General features: G+C 53.5%; 6 protein-coding genes across 6 annotated transcripts; 3 read left to right on the forward strand and 3 right to left on the reverse strand.

Moving 5' to 3' along the window:
• The first annotated feature begins 24 nt into the window (after positions 1–24).
• PV07_03917 (protein disulfide-isomerase domain) lies at positions 25–2,960 on the forward strand. Its single transcript, XM_016390679.1, has 2 exons — positions 25–2,147; positions 2,203–2,960. Exons 1-2 carry the CDS (start codon positions 291–293, stop codon positions 2,539–2,541), a joined length of 2,196 nt encoding a protein of 731 aa, XP_016252581.1. The 5' UTR covers positions 25–290; the 3' UTR covers positions 2,542–2,960.
• Positions 2,586–4,029, reverse strand: PV07_03918 (40S ribosomal protein S17). The gene is made up of 3 exons (XM_016390680.1): positions 3,938–4,029; positions 3,749–3,874; positions 2,586–3,632 (listed from the first exon to the last, which is right to left on the reverse strand). The coding sequence occupies exons 1-3, from the start codon at positions 3,956–3,958 to the stop codon at positions 3,327–3,329; spliced, it is 453 nt and encodes a 150-aa protein (XP_016252582.1). The 5' UTR covers positions 3,959–4,029; the 3' UTR covers positions 2,586–3,326.
• A 324-nt stretch (positions 4,030–4,353) lies between these two features.
• PV07_03919 (uncharacterized protein) lies at positions 4,354–6,199 on the reverse strand. The gene has a single exon (XM_016390681.1). It carries the CDS (start codon positions 6,127–6,129, stop codon positions 4,543–4,545), a length of 1,587 nt encoding a protein of 528 aa, XP_016252583.1. The 5' UTR covers positions 6,130–6,199; the 3' UTR covers positions 4,354–4,542.
• Positions 6,200–7,022: 823 nt separating this feature from the next.
• PV07_03920 (uncharacterized protein) lies at positions 7,023–8,599 on the forward strand. The gene has a single exon (XM_016390682.1). It carries the CDS (start codon positions 7,224–7,226, stop codon positions 8,352–8,354), a length of 1,131 nt encoding a protein of 376 aa, XP_016252584.1. The 5' UTR covers positions 7,023–7,223; the 3' UTR covers positions 8,355–8,599.
• A 2,666-nt stretch (positions 8,600–11,265) lies between these two features.
• On the forward strand, positions 11,266–13,971 carry PV07_03921 (uncharacterized protein; the record flags this gene model as incomplete). The annotated part of the gene is made up of 1 exon (XM_016390683.1): positions 11,266–13,971. One exon carries the CDS (start codon positions 11,266–11,268, stop codon positions 13,705–13,707), a length of 2,442 nt encoding a protein of 813 aa, XP_016252585.1. The 3' UTR covers positions 13,708–13,971.
• A 1,889-nt stretch (positions 13,972–15,860) lies between these two features.
• On the reverse strand, positions 15,861–17,320 carry PV07_03922 (uncharacterized protein). The gene is made up of 2 exons (XM_016390684.1): positions 17,024–17,320; positions 15,861–16,934 (listed from the first exon to the last, which is right to left on the reverse strand). Exons 1-2 carry the CDS (start codon positions 17,286–17,288, stop codon positions 16,048–16,050), a joined length of 1,152 nt encoding a protein of 383 aa, XP_016252586.1. The 5' UTR covers positions 17,289–17,320; the 3' UTR covers positions 15,861–16,047.
• Positions 17,321–17,636: the final 316 nt, after the last annotated feature.

Genomic DNA, 17,636 nt, shown 5'->3' on the forward strand with positions numbered 1-17,636 from the left:
GATCCCCATCGTCTTCTTGTCTATCGCAGACCTGGCCCATTCTCCCACTCCATACTTCAAAGACTTGCAGTCTGGTCTCGTTGAGCGGGCAGACCTTTGTCAATTGTTGCAATTGTACCCCCCACTTTTGATTTGTCTTCACTTCTCACACTCGTTTCCCCATCTCCAAGCAGCGACTGCAAGGCGGTCTTGCGAAATCCCTCAAGTATCTCCCTATCGCCGCTACATCTGCGCCAGTCGAGATACTCGGTTCTTTCCCTGTATAGGTCATTTCCTGGCCAATATACAAAATGAGGCCAGCTTTGCTGGCGTGCGCTGTCGCAGCCTTCTTCTCTACCTCGATCGCGGCGCCGCCAGGGTCACAGAGAGGGAACGCGGTAATAGCAGATGAGGCAGTCCAGGGAGAGACTCCAGCCGACGGAGGAGAGGGCGCGGATTATACTATTTTCAATGGCATCAAGGTGCCGCCGATGAAAGAGATACAAGGCGATGAGTTCGCCGAGACGATAAAAGATGGATATTGGTGGGTCAAACACTACTCACCTTACTGCGGGCACTGCAAAGCAATCGCACCACTCTGGCAGACTCTGTACGAATTCTACGCAACGTCAGATCCTTTACAGGGCATGACAAAGTCCGGCCAGCCCGACCTGTTCTCGCCGAACAGCTTTCATGGATACTACAACTTTCACTTTGCCTCGATAAATTGCATTGCCTTTGGAGATGTTTGTGACAAGAATGGGGTAAGAGCCTGGCCAACGTTCCTGCTGTACAAAGATGGCGAATTTGTCGAAAAATACACTGGAGGCAAATCAATGGAGGATTTCAGCAACTATGTCGAAGAAAAGCTGGAACAGATCAAGCCCGGCTCCAGACCAAGAGAAGGGGTTCGCGTTCCAAAACCTGGCGCAAAAGGTGTCGATAGAACAGCTGAGCCAGAGAAGCCATTGGCCAAAGACAAAGATGTCGCCGCTGGTGTCGCTGCCGGAGAGAAACAGAACAAGGCAGCGGCACTGTCGACTGAGACTACATCGGCAATGTTGGCCTCAGAGACCGCAAGACTCGGAAAGTCTCAGAATGCAAAGACTGGGCCCCAGCCAAACCCAAAGGGCGCCTCCGTCCCTCTCACTCCAGAGTCCTTCCAGAAGCTTGTCACTACTTCTCAAGACCCATGGTTCGTCAAGTTCTACGTTCCATGGTGTTCGCATTGTCAGCATCTTGCTCCAACATGGGCTCAATTGGCGAAGGAAATGGAAGGCAAGCTCAACATTGGAGAGGTCAATTGCGAAGCATCTCCGCGGTTATGCAAGGACGCCAAGGTCAGCGCTTATCCCACCATCTACTTTTTCCGGGGCGGTGAGCGTGTGGAGTATGAAGGCCTTCGTGGTCTAGGTGACCTTCTTTCGTTTGCAAACAAAGCGCTAGACAGCGATGTCAAGTATGTGGACGCCGCTGCATTCAAGGAGATGGAGGAGACGGAAGAAGTAATCTTCGTCTATTTCTTCGACCATGCTACAACGTCTGAAGATTTTGCCGCCCTCGATCGACTGACTCTGAGCCTGATCGGACACGCAAAGATTGTCAAGACAGACTCCGAGATCCTGGCAAACCGGTTTAAGATCTCGACGTGGCCAAGATTACTGGTGTCCCGGGACGGACGACCAAGCTATTTCAACGCCCTTGCTCCAAAGGACATGCGCGACTTCCGACGAGTTCTGACCTGGATGCAGTCGGTTTGGCTACCAATTGTACCTGAACTGAGTGCTTCTAATGCGAAGGAGATCATGAGCGGAAAATACGTGGTGCTTGGCATTCTTTCTCGAGATCGACCGGATGAGTTTCTACAATCCAAGAGGGAATTAAAGAACGCCGCGCTGGAATGGATGGATAAGCAAACACAAGCTTTCCAGCTGGAAAGACAAGAGCTGCGCGACTCGAAGCAATTGCGCATCGAAGAGGCCGAAGATCGCAATGACCAACGGGCCTTACGTCAAGCGAAGAGCAGAGTTATCAGCATCACCGAGGAGACATTCCGGAAGCAGGTTGCGTTTGCCTGGGTGGATGGTGTTTTCTGGGAGAGATGGCTCAGGTCAACTTATGGTGTGGATGTCTCCAAGGGGGAGAGAGTGGTCATTAATGACGAGGACGTAAGTTTTGTCTATCATTGGCGTTGAATATTGATGACCTAACAAGCAACGACAGAACCGACGTTACTGGGATGTGACCGACTCTGGGGCATATATCATGCCCTCTCGCACCTCCATCCTCGAAACGCTACCCCGAATTGTCGCTAACCCGCCAAAGCTCACTCCAAAGTCCACCATCGGTGCCTTTGAGAACGTTTTCTTCCAGATTCGAAATTTTGGCACCTACCATCCGTATCTGTCATTCGGATTGTTGATAATAAGTGTGATCCTGCTATTCTGGGTGTTGAGGAACGGCAGCACCATCAAGAGGACATTGAGTCGGAATAGCTCGGGCTATTTCCACTTGGATGGGAAGGAGGGACTGTTGGGGACAACGAACGGCAAGGCTGATTGAGGTTTTACTGGACATTATGAGAGAATATATTATTCAAGCGGCAGGCGAGGTAGTTCCTACATGTACAGAGCATTGCATTGGCGTTCGGATGGGCTGAAGGTCTAAAGGGGGTCGCTAGAGGCCCAACCTATTGCCAGGAGATTCCGAGTCGATGTTGGCTATCACTAGGTTTCGTGGAACACAAAATTTCCGATTCGATCTGATCATTGGCATCGCTCGACCTCGAACAGCCTGTGTGCGAGTAACTTGGTCGAACCCGGGAGGATGAGCCAGCATAGATTCCCCAGGAGTGAGTGTGAGGAAGGCGGTTAGTCAAAGCCTTACACTCCTGACGTAGTGCAGAAATGCAAGAGGGAGAGGAAGAAGGAAAGGTTTTGGCAATCAAGCTTCGTCCGTGAGGGACTAGGCGACACCTTGAATGTTTTGAATGAGTTTTTTTCTACTCTGCCGTTGCTGCACGTCTGGGGGCGCGCCGTCGCAACTCCACCTACGCCGACAACCTTGATGTCCCAGCTCTCGTAGCAGTATGGCAAATTGCTTCCAGGTGAAATCTAACCGGGGGCATAGGTAGGTGCCGGCGGTGAACGTCTTCTGCGTTTTGGTCTGCGTGAGGCTTTGCTTGACGTTTGACTTCATCCTCGAGGCCGTGGACTTTTGTAGATCGAGATCAGGGATATAACGGAGGGAATGACGCGGTCGGAAGAATGGCGATAGCGCACAATCCCAGTCCCATCACTCCCATTTCACCCGCTCTTGCTCCATCTGTGTGCTCATCGAGTGAAAATCTACTCGCGTCGACCCGGGCGGTCGGTGCCGAAGACTCTCCTTCCGCCGCGCTCTTGAGGAGCCTGCTGGCTCACGGGGACCACGTTGACGGGGATGCTGTCGAAGCCCATGCTCTTCAGCAGGTCCTTGGTGTCGCTGTCCACGTCGAGCTGGCCGGACTCGGTGTTCTGGGTGAAGTCGAGGGCGGAGATCTCGGGCACGTATTGATCCTTGCGCTCGCGCTCTTCTTCTTGCAGCTTGAACGAGATGCCGCGCACGGGGCCCCGTTGGATACGTTTCATCAAGTGCGTCGTGTAGCCTGCAATCTGCATCCAAATGTCAGCGACCACCGTAGAAAAGGACAGTCCGCGTTGCTTGGAAGGGTATTTTCTAAGTCTTTTCGACACGGTGTGTGCGCGTTGACTGTGGGGGAAGGCGTTACCTTGTTGCGAAGGCGCTTCGAGGCGATAATGGCGATTTCATCGCAGATTCGCTTGTTGGTCTCGAAGTCGAGGGTGAGTTTGGGATAGTACCGCTCGATGATGACTTTGGCGGATTTCTTGACGGTCTAGATGCACACCGCACGGGTCAGTGATTGCTGCAAGCTGGTCGTATTGAACCTTCAACTCACCTTCGTGCGAACGCGACCCATCTTGACGGCTGGATTGAAGTGGTCGTGAGGGATGCGAAAGTTGGTAGGCTGTGCGATGACAATCAATCAATTGTGGAAAATGAATTTCTGGAGGATTGATTGTGGCTGCTTGGCAAAAATAACGCCAAGAGATAAGATTTGATCTGCGATTGGAGTCCAATACCGTGCCCTCTGCATCCTTTCGTACTGCGTACCCCGAATTTCTACACGGCATGTGCGTGACTTCTCTTGACCTGAGCTTTATGGTCGAGGACTTATAAGGATTGGTAGGAGAGGAACTCGATTGCACAAGCGAGGTGTACATCTGGAGGCGGCCCTCGTCTTTCGCAGATAACGTCCGGTCCCGGCGCAGATTGACTGTTCAATTCGGACACCCATGCCGTTGTGGGCTATGTTTCGAAGTGGGTGATACTTTAGCGATCCAACGGAGTGCAGAAGATAGCGGATTCGCCGGCTCAGCAAAGCTTGGACGGTACTTTGAACGTGAAAGTGATGTAGACCGGGTACGATTCAGCAACACGAGAGAGAATTATGCCAGCGAAGAGGTGATAACATTTGTCTATACGGAGTACAAGTTTTGTACATCAGGTAAGCTTGCTCGTTTTATACTTCGAGTTCGCCTTCAACAATAAACCGATCTCCTCGTCAATACTCTGACTGGGTGCCGGTGCTGGCCGCTGCCGTCTAATCGGAGACCCCTTGCGGCCAAAGGCCGGCAGCTGAGAAGACAAAGGCCTTGTAGGAGTTGAACTGTCTTTCGGGTTTCGTCTCTCAACGAAGTTGACGGGTACATCGTCCTCCACCACCCAGTCAGGCTGCATCCTGGTTTGGATCTCAACTTTGCCAGCCTGCGAGATGTTGGCGGCAGTTGGAGTGACCACAAGTTTGGGTCCGTCTTTGACCGGTGCCCACTTCCAGTTCTGCTCTGAGATGCCGGGATTTGTGGGTTGCGGAACAACAAATCCAGCCACGCCCACGAAAGGAATGTGCTTGTTGTGAGTTGATTGAATTGATCGAAGGAGACGAGCTGCGACGGGCGAGCGTGTGCCTCTTGGACCAGTGACAGCGTCGTTCGCCGCAAACATCTCCGTCTTAATGTACGACAGGCCTGCAGATGGATGTGTGCGTGGCGGTCCAGACTCCTTGTAAAGATCCGCCGATACGGTATCGCGCCCATATGACCACGGGTCGGTTGTGTCTGACGAGGGCTTCGGGCCATCAGCTAGATCGAAGAAGTCGGCGATCAGGGGGCCAAATTTTCCAGGTTCTGATCGTAAATATCGGAGATGCTCTGTAACTTCCTGCTCTGTGATTTCTGAGGGCGCTTGAGGAGCTGTATCTGCCTGGCCTTCTTCAAGAGCTTTCAACCGCTGGTCAGAAGCTCGCTGCGCTGCCAAATGATTCTTGACCAACTCCCTAAACGCAGCTTTCTGCTCCCTGCTTATGCCTTTCAGGAAAGCATCGAACTCCATGCCATTCAGCCCCGCTAGATATGGTCCAGAGTAGCGCCATCTGCGAGCAGTTTGGGCGGACGGTGAAGTTGCAGAAGGCGTGAGCTGTGGCTGGATTGGGGGTGCTTCAAACCCAGGTCTTGTTGCGTCTGCTCTTTCCTGGGTGATCTTCTCGAGTGCATCTTTGAGATGGTGTGGCATCCGCTTTGCTCGCTCCGATGGACTCTCGTCTAACCACGAGTTGGATGCATTTCCGTCGAGGGTTGGCGCGGGCTTGTCGGCAGTGTGATCTACTTCCGAATCAAAGGCACTCGTTCGTTGTGTATTCAATGTTGACTTCCTATCTCTCGGCGCAGGCAAGACAACTCTAAGGTTCAGCTCCTGGTACTTGCGCAACGTGATGACATGGTCTGCAGCGGATTCGAAGTCGACAACATGTTCGGGGGTGTCGATTCCTCTTTGAAACCGGACAAGAGGTGTGCCAGACTTTGTCGTTGTTTTGATTGGCAGCGGTCTTTTCAAACCCCAGTCTCCTTGATTCAACGATGCTAACGGAGTCTCAAGGGCAGCTCGAGTCGGGTACGGTGTAGTCGCAGAATCAGAGTATGATATGGGTTCTGATGAAGGTTCAATCGCAGGTAGGGATACAGCAGCAGGGATGGCGAAGAGTCTGGAATTGCGGAGCAAGTTTGCTGCTGGTGACAGACGCGCAGCAGTCATCGCTGCAGAGTCTGGCCAGACTTGGACAACGCGGACGTGTCGAGGAGCGGTGATCGAAGCTTTCTGCAGATGGGAAACAATTGCTAAAGTCGCAGTTCAATCGGCACAAATTGTTGCCAAGCCTGGGTTCTACACCAACGCAAGTTGTGCTCTGCAGTAGCGTAAGGCTACGAGGCTGAACTTTTCTTCTGGACCCCATCACGATCCCCCTTCACAACCACCGTCCATCGTGAGAACCCAAGCCAAATCCATACAGAGTTTTAATCAGGTACTTGGGGAAGTCTGCTATTGTGTCGGCCAAGAAGCTCTGCCCATCACCCGGCACATGGGTTGGTAATGAGACGTCATAGTCATCACTGCTCTTGGTCGTCGATACCCAATCTGGGCTGGTGATATTGGTGGAAGCTAACTGACCCTTGAACAGCTCGGTCTTTGACTCTCACCTACTTGTACGTCAAGCAGCTTGAGGACATTTTTTAACCGGCTGACCTCCACCGAACACACGCGTCCCAACCGCAGACTAATTCTGGATACCCATCTGGACACTGGCACCGAGGCAGTTTCGGAAACGGCGCCCACAGGCAATCTGAAAAGCCATTTGAGCCTTCTAGAAGTGCTTCTGAAGGTTCTTTTCCCAGCGAATCGGTTGTTCTTGTGCAACGTGGTCGACGAATCAGGCTCGCATTTACCATAAGCCGCAATCTATATTAAGAATCCCGGTTGCTCCATCACCCCTCATTTACCTCCACAACCGAAGCATATCGCCCTCCATTGCCTGGCCCTTGAACGCACTCGCTTGATGATCCATTGCTTTGGCATTTAAGTAGGGCAAGTGCAGATTTCAAGAATACGGATACGAGCAGCGCATCATTGCAACCATGCTTCCTCGTGCTCTCAAATACCGTTCCACCGACATGCGTCATGCTGGCTGCAGCAATGGTACTGTGCCACTTCCACGGTTACAAAAAGCTGTTCCGTTTCCCAATTATATATTGACTTGAGAGCATTTCTGCACTATTTCCTGGCAGCAAGACTTCATACAAAGACATTTTGCTGAGTCCACCTTGGGTTCCTAAATTCCACCTCCAGCTAACATGGCGGTCTCTTTGCTCTTCTACTTTCTGAGCATAGCTCTTGGGGCCTGGTGCCAAACGGTCGCTTTACCTCCTCCTCCAATTTCCACCAATGTCTTTGTCACAGCGTTCCCTCTAACCGACGCGTCTCGTGTTGACCCGTATGCACCATGCTGCAATCAGCCTCGCCGCTTGATGCTGTCCCTTTTCCAACCAACAAACTGCACCAAGACTCACGGAATCCCGTATATGCCACCTGCAACGGCTGCCTTCCACGATGCCATGTTCGGTTCGTTTGGCATACCAAATGGAACCTTCGAAGCATTCCGTCTCCAAACATGTCCTTCGCCACCCAAAAACACCGACTTTCCCGTGTTGCTCTTCTCCACAGGAGCTGGAAGCTCTCGCCTGACTTACAACGTGCTCTGCCAGTGGGTGGCGTCGATGGGGTTCAACGTTATCTCGATCGATCATACGTACGATGCCGAGATTGTGGAATTTCCGGATGGGACTGTCATTCAGGGTGCCAACATCACCTTGCCGGACGACCTGTCACAAGTTCTGTCACTCAGGGTTGCAGACATCGGCTCTGTGCTGAACGCTTTGGCCAACTCGACCGTCACAAAGCAGCTTGGCATTCCGTCTTTCAAGATCAAGCATGTGGGGATATTTGGGCACTCGCTCGGTGGCGCAACTGCTGCAAATGCAATGCTGGTGAAGCCGAGGCTTGCCAGCGGTCTGAATATGGACGGTAGTGTGTATGGTCCAGCGATGAACAAAACCGACAAAAATCCGTTCACTATTTTTGCGGCCCAAGGGCACAATCAAAGCATTGATGCAACATGGGCTGCCTTTTGGCAGGAGCTGAAAGGCTTGAAACTGCAACTCCAAGTTAACGGTACCGTGCATGGGACATTCACCGACTATCCAATCCTGGCCAAAAGCATCGGGATCAACTCAACTGTCCTTCCAGAGATTGTGGAATTGATCGGGACCATTGATGGAGCCAGGATGATGAATATCCTCCGCAGGTACATCAGCGGATTTTTCCAGGAGACTCTGGAGTCGCAAAAGGTCAGACTCATCGAAGGGCCGAGCTCCCAGTTTCCTGAGGTTTCATTTGTGAACATGTCTCTGAGTTCGCAGGCATGACTGCTGGCAGCACATAGTTCGGTGTCGTGGCGGTGCTTCACTGGGACCGGCCAGATCTCCCCCAGTTCTCTGCCGAGCACACAAACTCAAGTACTCAGTAGTCTCATGAGCGCTAGGTAGAATATCCCTGTGCAAGTTGGAGATGGGGATCGAAGCTTAACGGATGCTGAGAGGATTGGTTCGTAGAGCTTTGGGAAGTGTGTTTATAGTTCTCCCACAGTCTCCATCAAGTGTCATTGCTATCCTCCCAGTCTCCAATCCTCAAGGGCGTGTTACTGTGATTATCATAGTCTTGATCTCAGCCTCGGGGCCTTAAACCACTTCTCTTCTTCACCGACTTTTGCTACAACGGAAGCGGCTAAGTGGTTGAAAGTGAGGCGCCTAGGGGAGTAAGGCGACGACGTCCCTTGCGAATCATGCTGCGTCAATCTTTCTAGCCACTCAGGAGAGGCACCGGGCTTGGTCACAGAGTAGGTTTCAAAAGGAATCGGCAAGAGATGGTCGCTTCCACGGGGCTGTCACCGAAGGCTGCAGCAATTGAATTGCTTCGTCCAGAGGACCATGGCCAACGACGCCGTTGAAAGAAGCTCAGCTTCAAGCTTGAGGCGGGAGTGGTGACAGGTCCAATCAATACCTGGACCCAATGCTCAAGGTTGGGTATCAGGGAACGTGCAACAGGCGGACCGGGTGTGATTTGTGAAACGTTATAGTCGGCACATTTGGGCATCCCGTATCAATTCTCATTTCAACCACTGCATTTCCTACAGAGTTCAGCTCTGCTGCTTTCATGAACAATTAAATCTCGTTGACAAGGGACTTATGAAGAGCTTGCCTTTCGAAAAATGCCCCGCTAACCACTCTCTGCCTCGATGGCTAACTCGACTTTGGACTCCACTCCTCTCTGCGACCTATCTCTATAACACCCCATCTGTGCATACATCCTTGTACCTCAACGGCACTCACTTCTGTCCAAATGCAAGCACACCTCGTCAGGAGACGAGCCTCGAGCCTTTTCAGCCACAATAACAGGCCTCTGCACATCCCTATGCTGCGAGACGTCAAGGCAGCTACTGATACCCTATTCATCAAACGTACCAAGGACCCGCAGAGGACGACGGGAGGAGGTGGCCAGAGCGAACAATGACGCCATGGAGTAAAAACGTGCCGATACCAGATATTGCTGCAGTTTTTGGAGCCTCCGCCTTGCAATATCGTGACTTTGGCTAAGCATAGTCCAAGAAGATTCATTAGAGAAAAGGAGACCAGCATGAAGAAGGCGCTATTTGCAACGTTTTTGGCTACCAGACCGCCGCTGCCTATTATCGACCTGGGCGAGGATGGCGAGGCGTATTTCCAAAGCCAGAGAACAGGTCCAGCAACCCGTATTCCGGACAGCACGGTTCTGGTGAGAGAGCCTCGAGTATGCCTTCTGGTCAGCCGGGAAGACACCCTACACAGAAGGCAGCAAACTCGAAGTCGGTCCGTCCAATGCGTCCGTGCGGTGGCCGCAATGTGGCGCAAAATGCAAGCACCGGTGGGGGCATACAGAACTTGAGCCGCCTGATGGATTAGCATGCGCTGCCAGGCAAGAGAGAGTCCTCTTCTGCTGCGATGATTTCATTCGACTTCATATGGGACATCGGCTGTGCATGTCAAAGGGCGCGGTGTGCGTGGGCAATGGTATGCTCGATGCCTCTGGGCTCGTCTTCCTGCACGCCAACGGATATGGTGCTCTTTCCAGTGGTTATTGGCACTACCACGCCTTCACCTTTGGACTCAGCACGGACCGTCCACGGAACCCGGGAAGAAAGCACCAATGAATCCCTCGATTACTGCAAAGTCGGCCGGGAGCGGAGGGACCTGGTCCTTTGCGCAAGATCCTCTAAGTTGGGTCCAGGACTCAACAGCACTAGTGCTGGCGGCGACAAGCGGCCTACTGATCCCTGTACGCAGCAGGGGGGCGATGAAACGGCCTCAGTGAGTACATATGCAGCCCGGCACACGATAGTTACACGGAACGCCCACTAAAGACACGACCTACGAAATGAGCACTGAGCCGCAAGAGTACCCAGGGTAGCCAAATGCCCGGGTTTCCTGCATATTCGTATCTCAATGGTGATCATTTCGTTGATGTTCGGCTTCCTTCTCACCAAGTCGTTGGGCACTGGCGACTAGAAGCAGCCATGATGCTGCCTCGAGTTCGACACTGCTTCCCACCATTGAAATAATGTCACGGAGGCAATGCCGCGCTGTGGCTGATGCTCACTCATCGGTTATAGTGTTTAGACTGGCAACCGAGCACTCACCGGTTAGTAGCAAAAGCTTGAAATGGCTGACACCAGAGGGGGCATCCAATTCTATCCACTCGGAGGGAAGTTGGCCTTCATATCAGGGGGCCCCAGAGTTGTTATGATTCGTGTTCGTGCTTGTACGCGCCAGGCAGCATCCACGGTTACGACGAGACTGTGAACAAGTCAATGACAATGTGCTGAGACGCTGAGCATTATAGTCTTGTCTCGATGGCAGTGTTTTCTAGTTGGGCATTGATCGCCCAAGCCGAGACCAATTGTTTTCATCTCAGAACAATCACTGTTGCATGTTGCGAGGTAGGATAGGACTTTGCAAACAACTGCTTCTCCAGAAGACGCCATCCCTTCCACTTCCTGGCATATCTAGAGGACGCACAGCCCGACAACACGAGGACATGGAAAGCAGCTCTTCTGTGTACCTGGCCAACAGTGAACACTGCCTCCTTGAGAGGATGCAGCTGTTTTCCCACATATAGCCTTGGGATATCCAAGGATCTCGTTTTATCAACCCGTCCGCTTTGCCTTCTTGCCTTCTTATCGTATCTGCCATTCCTCTTTCCCACAACCATCAGAGCTATCTCGGCCAAAAACACCCGCTCAAGATGGCAACTAGCCTTGCGCACCTATCCTTGACAAGACTCCCGCCAACTCCACCTCGGGAGGACAAAAGCTTTTCAGGTCTTGCTCAACTAGCCATCCTACGAGGCTCGCATGCCTTTGCCTTTGTGGCATGCCTATCCCTTTTTGTCCTTGTCTCGGCTACAAACATTTTCAGCTATGTGATTCTCGCCTTATGCCTGCAACTTTGTCCTAGGAGTCGGGAGAGACAGCATAGGTTAATACTCCGGCTCACCGGCCCGACGAGGATCCAGGTGGTGCTTGAGCAATGGCTCGAGGAATTCCTGCGGACGAATTGGCCGAATCAGCCAAGGTGTCTGATTAGACTCGCTGAGGCAGGTCGAGATGAGTTCAATAAAGAGGAAGAGTCCGGGCCACCTTTGAAGCCTTCACCAAAGCGGTCCTATATCCCAGAAGAACGCCCACAGTTGACCCCTCTCTTTTCCCTGAAGGCGCAACGGGGGCCTCGTGATTACCACTATTCTTGCACTCCGTCGCAAAAATCCAAGAGGCCAAAACGAGATGGAGACAGTTTCCTTTCCAGTTGGAGTGCGGCTGCAGGTGACGATCGTGGTTCATCGATGCTACCACAAGACAAATCAAGACCAGTGCTCCAACCACCATCCCACCATCCCATTCAAGTTACCGGTAGCCTCGCCGCACAGCCATCTCAAAGGTCTCTCTGTAAAGGACGCCCGCCGCGCCCGCCGCATCCCAGCCAGCCTTGTCGCGATCGACTCCCTGCCCCGCCACAAGCGCCACACTTTCCCGCAGTTGCGACGCCACCAAAAGATGAATTATCACAAGCTGCGTCGCACAGAACTGCGACCCAGCCATCTCCCTCAACCGTTCATGCCTCCCCGAAGGTCCACACGTGGCCGAGCCACTCAACGACCACGTCAAAGCAACAAAAGAGTCATACTTTCCCTGGGCCCTCTACCACCAATGCCTCTGAATATAAGCAGTCCCAGCGAGCGGAGCGGGGTCCTACCTTGAGGCGCCCTCGGGCCTCTTTCGGAGCTGGTGGACCCCAGACCACGCGAACTTTGCCTCAATTCGACGTCGAGCCAGATGGAATCATCCACGTCGGAGGAGAAGCTCCGAGAAAGAGAAGAAAAGGGGGCCAGAACTCGCCGCACCCTCAAGGCAATGCTTCGGGTGCACAAGACACCAATGGGAACGAGGAACCTCCGAATCCTTCTTCAGAGGACGAATCCGAGTCTGCCGACGAGGAGCGAGCTCCGAATCGCAACCCACATGGAAAGACAGCATCCGATAGCAAAGGGACAGGACCCTTCTTCCGCTGTCCGATGTATTCTGCTGATCCTCAAAGGTATGGCGATACAAGGTGCAAACACTGGCGTGGTCGCTGCATTGCCGATGTGACTCGACATTCTCTCAAAGATGCGGGGGAAGGATCAGACCAGTGGAACAAGATCAAGGCGTTGTCGTCGAAGAAGCTCACTTCACAAGACCGTTGGAGACGATACTTTATCATTTTCAATGACGAGACTGAGACTTATCAAATGAATCACCCATACTGGGTTAATGGTGATGCGGAAGACAAGGTGACTGATTTCTTGAGGTGCACGATGGACCAAATGAAATCCGATCTGGATTCGACACTGGGTCTGAAAAAGATTGAGCAATACTCCGCAATGCTTGCGGAAAAGAAGCTAAGAGATGCCAGCATTAGACTCCAATGTCAGGAAGAGAAGACAGCTGCAATGAGACGAGAGTTCAAGGCGTTGGAAGACTCTCAATTGACGTTCAAAGCGCAGTTCGAGGAACTTCTCAGCCTCGGGACTTCAGGGACAGCGTCCAATCCCACGGCACCTATCATGGGTCACTTGGACCTGGCGGGAGCGGGACTCGGCATGTCGATGCAACGATCAGGCAGTGGACGAGGCCCAGAAGCCGATATGAGCCACCTTGAAGCACACCTCGTTGATGCTTCGGCGGACCGCAGTGCTTCGATGCTGCCGACAGGACCAGCAGGATTTTCCGGCATGGCCATGCCAGCAGCGACCTTTCCAGGGAATCACTATTTCACATCTCAGCAGCCCGTCAACGAGGTCATAGCAACTACGGAAATGGTCATGGATGGTACTGGTCATCTCAGCACAGCTAATCATTGGCAAACCCCCCAGTTCTACGACCAACAGTCGCCAACATTGCGCCCTCCCCTCTCTCAAATGCAGTTTTCTGACTCTGGCATCGGCTCTTCTATGCCAAGGACCCATCGGCCAATCAGTTCCGCCAACTCTGCAGAGGATAACTCCAACAATTTCGGCATTTATTCCCGTATGACACCGAGCGGTGACACTTCTCCTTCCGGCCAGTGTACTGGTGGTTACACCTTCCGGCCCTTGAATGGGTATGATATACAGCAATTAGGGGTTAGAGGTCAATTTATGAGACAATAGGGATATGCTGAAATGTCGAAGATCCAGCTCGCCCCCCGGCGATTTTGTGCGGGTTAGACTGAATTTGATATGGCTTGCTGTTATGATTGATGGCGGCGGGTTTGTACATTGGCGATGATGTTGTGGAACAGGTTATGTGCTTGGTAAGGCGTTGTCAGCATCGATATTGACATTTGTTAAGGAGGCCCAGCAGCTGTGGCGTCTGTTCAGCGTCATGGGATGGCCCGGGCAAGGCTGGGCAAGGCTGAACTGCCCCCTAATGTGTCGCATGTCTAATTCCCCTTTTGACAACCCATGAACTTCCATTTGTTTTTATTTTTCCACCGCCTGTGCTTGGAGGCTCCTGTAGTCTGGACGGGGAATGCTCACGAGCACGAGTTCAAGCTCGCTTATGGGTGATCTCGGTGGCGGTTGGTATTGCTCCTTGCAGCTATGCTTTCCTCGTCGTCGTTATACCGAGGGGTGTACGGGTATGTGCTAGGGCGTCGCTGTGTACGTGTACCTGGGTAGGTACCTAGGCACATTACTCATAGTATCTTTGGTCGATACCGTGTGCCTCGTTGCAGCTATGTTGTATCACGGCCATTGTGTGCTGACGTGTTTCCTTACTATACTTCATTGCCCAGCAGGTACGTGCCCGCGCGCCCGGTGTCACCGTGACATCTGTCTGTCTGTTGCCATTCTCCCTTGGTACAACCTGTGTATGCACAACGGACCTGCACGTGGACGGACCACTGAGGCTGGCTTTCGCCGTCTCCCATGGTCAAGAAGCTGGAGTAGCTGAGCAGTAAGTACTGTAGATGCACCACCCTCGCTTGGATTTCAGGCACGCATGGCCGCAAAAGCTTTACGTCGACCCCAAACGCTACAGACGCATTGTGAGCTGCGATCTGGGAGAGCCGGAGGCGGAAGAATGGCCCTCACGCGCGCTCTCGCTCTTCTCTGTCCCTCTGCTGCTTGCCGGCACTCTCCAATCTCGGGCGCAGTAATGCGAGAGGCGTGATCACCGGGTCTCCTCGTCAACCTGGGCCCCCGGCAGCCAGCAGCTTCAATGTATCGCCTTGCGCCCTCTGACAAATCCCTGGTGCGTGCAGATCGGACGCCCGCGGCAGACGAGCTTCGTGTACAAATATACCCAGCCATCGTGGTTGTTCGCTGCTGGAGAGACATCTCTCTGCCCATCCGTTCCCCACCCCTTGAACTGGCCCCTCCGCCTCAGCATGGCCTACTCAGACGCGACCAGTAGCCAAAAGACGGTGATTGTCGTCAACGGCATCCTCCGCCTCCTCCAACTGACCGTCGGGGCTGTCACCATCGGCCTCTACGCGTGGGAGAAAGGGTACTGGCTGGACAGCGGCATCTCCAGCAAGATCGTGAGTCCTTCTCCTCCCTCAAACCCCCAAGACGCAGAGTCCACACTTTTGACGACTTGACGCTCATTAACCCCGGTTTGTTTGTTTTTTGTTTGGCAGACATTCGAACTCGTCCTCGGCTCCCTGGCCATTGTGACCGGCCTCGCCCTGGGCATCATCCCCTTCAGGATGTCCTACCGCCCCGTCGCGCTGGCCTGGCCGTGGGACCTGGTCATGTTCCTCATGTACTCCGCGGCCTTGGGGTACATGCGCGCCGTCAAGGCGCAACTGTACAGCCAGCGCCTCTTCCGCACCAAGGGCCACTACGACCCGGAAGTGTACCTTGCGCACGCGCTGGCCATGGCGCGCAAGCTGTGGGTGAATCTGGCCGGGATGGGCGTCTTCCTCGGCAGTGCCGGCATGGGCGCGGCGCTGATCTGGATCGGAAGGAGGAATGGGCGCCGCGGCGGCGGCGGGAAACACAGCGCCGTTTGACGGTTGGAGCCGTAAGGGAGTTTTGTTGCGAGAAGGGGGGGAGGGTGTCGTTGTGCTGGTCGAGGGATTTCGCGGGCGCGGGAGACTCTTCGTGATTTCGCGATAGGAGGCAGGCCTCCTGGAGAGGAACTCCTGCGATAATGATGTTTGTGCGTGGCTCGCTCCGGGCCAGATTCATCGCCCTATATGGTAGGTGATAGAGCTGTCTTCGATATGTTTGACTCTTGAGCATAAGCCATTGCCCGAGTCGAAGCCCATTGTTCGAGGCACTTTTGTCTCCAGTTAACCGAAACACAAAAAAAAGAACTTCAATGTCATCCTGTTGAATCCCCAGCGGTCGAAGCTCTTGAGCTTTTAACCCTGTTCATCAATTCCATCTAAAATACGTGCTCGAAATCTAGCAGTGTGGGGGCTCCTAATATACAAATGCCCTTATGATACAAGTCATAAACAAAATCATGATGAGACCCGGACAGGGTGGCCACGGTTCTTCTCACAGCAGCCAGAGCCCAGCACCCGCGACGCCAAACACCAACGCCGCAACCAGCCCGCTCATGCTGTCACGCACGTCGATCATGCCGGCGCTTGAGCCGCTGGCTAGGCTGACGCTTGCGCTCGCGCTCGGACTCGTCTGGACGCTGGCGCTGGGCGAGTCTGTAGTGGTGGGCAGTCCTGCCGTCGTCACTGTCGTTATGGTTGATGGTCCAGCAGGCATCGGGCTATTAGAGTCGCCTCCAGTGGCCGATGCCGTAACAGTGGCGACTGTCATCGTGGTGTTTGATACGAACGCCTGGGTGGAGGTCGAGCTCGAGCTGGGGATAGAAGAAGTTGTAGATGTAGAGTCAGATGTCGATGTAGTCGTAGATGTGGATGTAGAGGTCGTGGTCGTGGTCGTGGTCGTGGTCGTGCTCGAACTCGATGTCGTAGTAGTTGTCGCCGGCTGCGAGGTGTTTTGGACCTCGAACCAATTCGCGGCGACGGGTTGGCCGAGCCCGGCAGCGTCGGCGAACCCAGCCATATCAAAGCCGAGCCGGGCGTCCGAATCTGAGGAGTCAAAGAACGACTGGAATGACGATGGGATGCTGAAATCCTTGGGCTGTGAGTACAGCAGCAGCGTGTACCGATGCGCCTGGTCCCCGGCGGGCGGTGTGGGCGCCATGTACGACACAGCCGGGGCGGAGGTGAAATTCTGGGCATCGCTCCCAAAGTCGGAGAGCACTTCTGATGCTCCGCCCAGGTTGGGCTGATAGTATTGGAGGAACTGCACGCGGGTGTTGGCGTCGTCCGGCGACGTGGCGTCTTGGTCGATCATGAAGAGCATGAAGTCCAGTGTGGAAGACGAGTCTAGTGGCCCGTCGACCGTTGGGGCATCAAGGACGTCTGATATGCATTTAACATCAGACAACTTCCGAGCTCAGGTGTGGGTGCATATCCCAACATAACAAAAGGCAGAATAGAGGGCTACTCACCATCGCGAGAGATCAGCACGCCGGCCGGCTTGACGCTGGTCGAAGAACTCTGGAAATCAACCCGCAGATTCGTCGACACTTGCACCGGAAAGTCTGGAGCAGACTGAGCGCTGGCAATCGTAGCCAGAGCTAACAACAGAAATGAGTGGGAAGCTTTCATATTAACGAGCGACATGACCGCGAACACAGGATTCTCAACGAGCAAGGCTATGCAGATGGAATGGCAGAGCGAAACAAAGGCTGAGTAGGGTTTGGGGGCGTTCATTATGTACTGACTCCTGAGCCTCGAGCCTAGGGCGGTCGATGGAGATCGCTGGTGAAGCACATGGAGATCTTGTGAGAGATTGATTAAGCGTATAAATAAAGTTGCTTTTCGAGACAAAGGCGTGTCAGAGCTCCATGATGGACCGCGCAAGGCTCTGTCACTTCGGCTTGGTCGCAGCCGATGGGACAGGTATCAATGCCTCTCATTGAACGACTTCAGCGCGCTCTGTCGCTGATGGGAGCCGTGATGTGCTTTGGCTTGCCCGGTCACCTCTTTGAAAATAGATTCCTGACAGCAGTAGGCTCGAGGGCCGAATAAAGGGGAGAGGTGGGCACTGCCTTTGGCGAG

Source organism: Cladophialophora immunda (assembly GCF_000835495.1).
Source record: "Cladophialophora immunda strain CBS 83496 unplaced genomic scaffold supercont1.2, whole genome shotgun sequence".
In the NCBI taxonomy this organism is placed as follows: domain Eukaryota; kingdom Fungi; phylum Ascomycota; class Eurotiomycetes; order Chaetothyriales; family Herpotrichiellaceae; genus Cladophialophora; species Cladophialophora immunda.

What these genes read in the sequence shown, in the direction of transcription:
- PV07_03917 (XM_016390679.1), top strand. Translation starts at nt 291, where the DNA reads ATGAGGCCAGCTTTGCTGGCGTGCGCTGTCGCAGCCTTCTTCTCTACC. An exon ending in TGGTCATTAATGACGAGGAC is followed by an intron (nt 2,148 to 2,202) that starts GTAAGTTTTGTC and finishes AAGCAACGACAG; the next exon opens with AACCGACGTTACTGGGATGT.
- PV07_03918 (XM_016390680.1), bottom strand. Translation starts at nt 3,958, where the DNA reads ATGGGTCGCGTTCGCACGAAG. An exon ending in TGGGTCGCGTTCGCACGAAG is followed by an intron (nt 3,875 to 3,937) that starts GTGAGTTGAAGG and finishes GTGTGCATCTAG; the next exon opens with ACCGTCAAGAAATCCGCCAA. An exon ending in CGAAGCGCCTTCGCAACAAG is followed by an intron (nt 3,633 to 3,748) that starts GTAACGCCTTCC and finishes ATTTGGATGCAG; the next exon opens with ATTGCAGGCTACACGACGCA.
- PV07_03920 (XM_016390682.1), top strand. Translation starts at nt 7,224, where the DNA reads ATGGCGGTCTCTTTGCTCTTCTACTTTCTGAGCATAGCTCTTGGGGCC.
- PV07_03919 (XM_016390681.1), bottom strand. Translation starts at nt 6,129, where the DNA reads ATGACTGCTGCGCGTCTGTCACCAGCAGCAAACTTGCTCCGCAATTCC.
- PV07_03922 (XM_016390684.1), bottom strand. Translation starts at nt 17,288, where the DNA reads ATGAACGCCCCCAAACCCTACTCAGCCTTTGTTTCGCTCTGCCATTCC. An exon ending in CGTGCTGATCTCTCGCGATG is followed by an intron (nt 16,935 to 17,023) that starts GTGAGTAGCCCT and finishes AATGCATATCAG; the next exon opens with ACGTCCTTGATGCCCCAACG.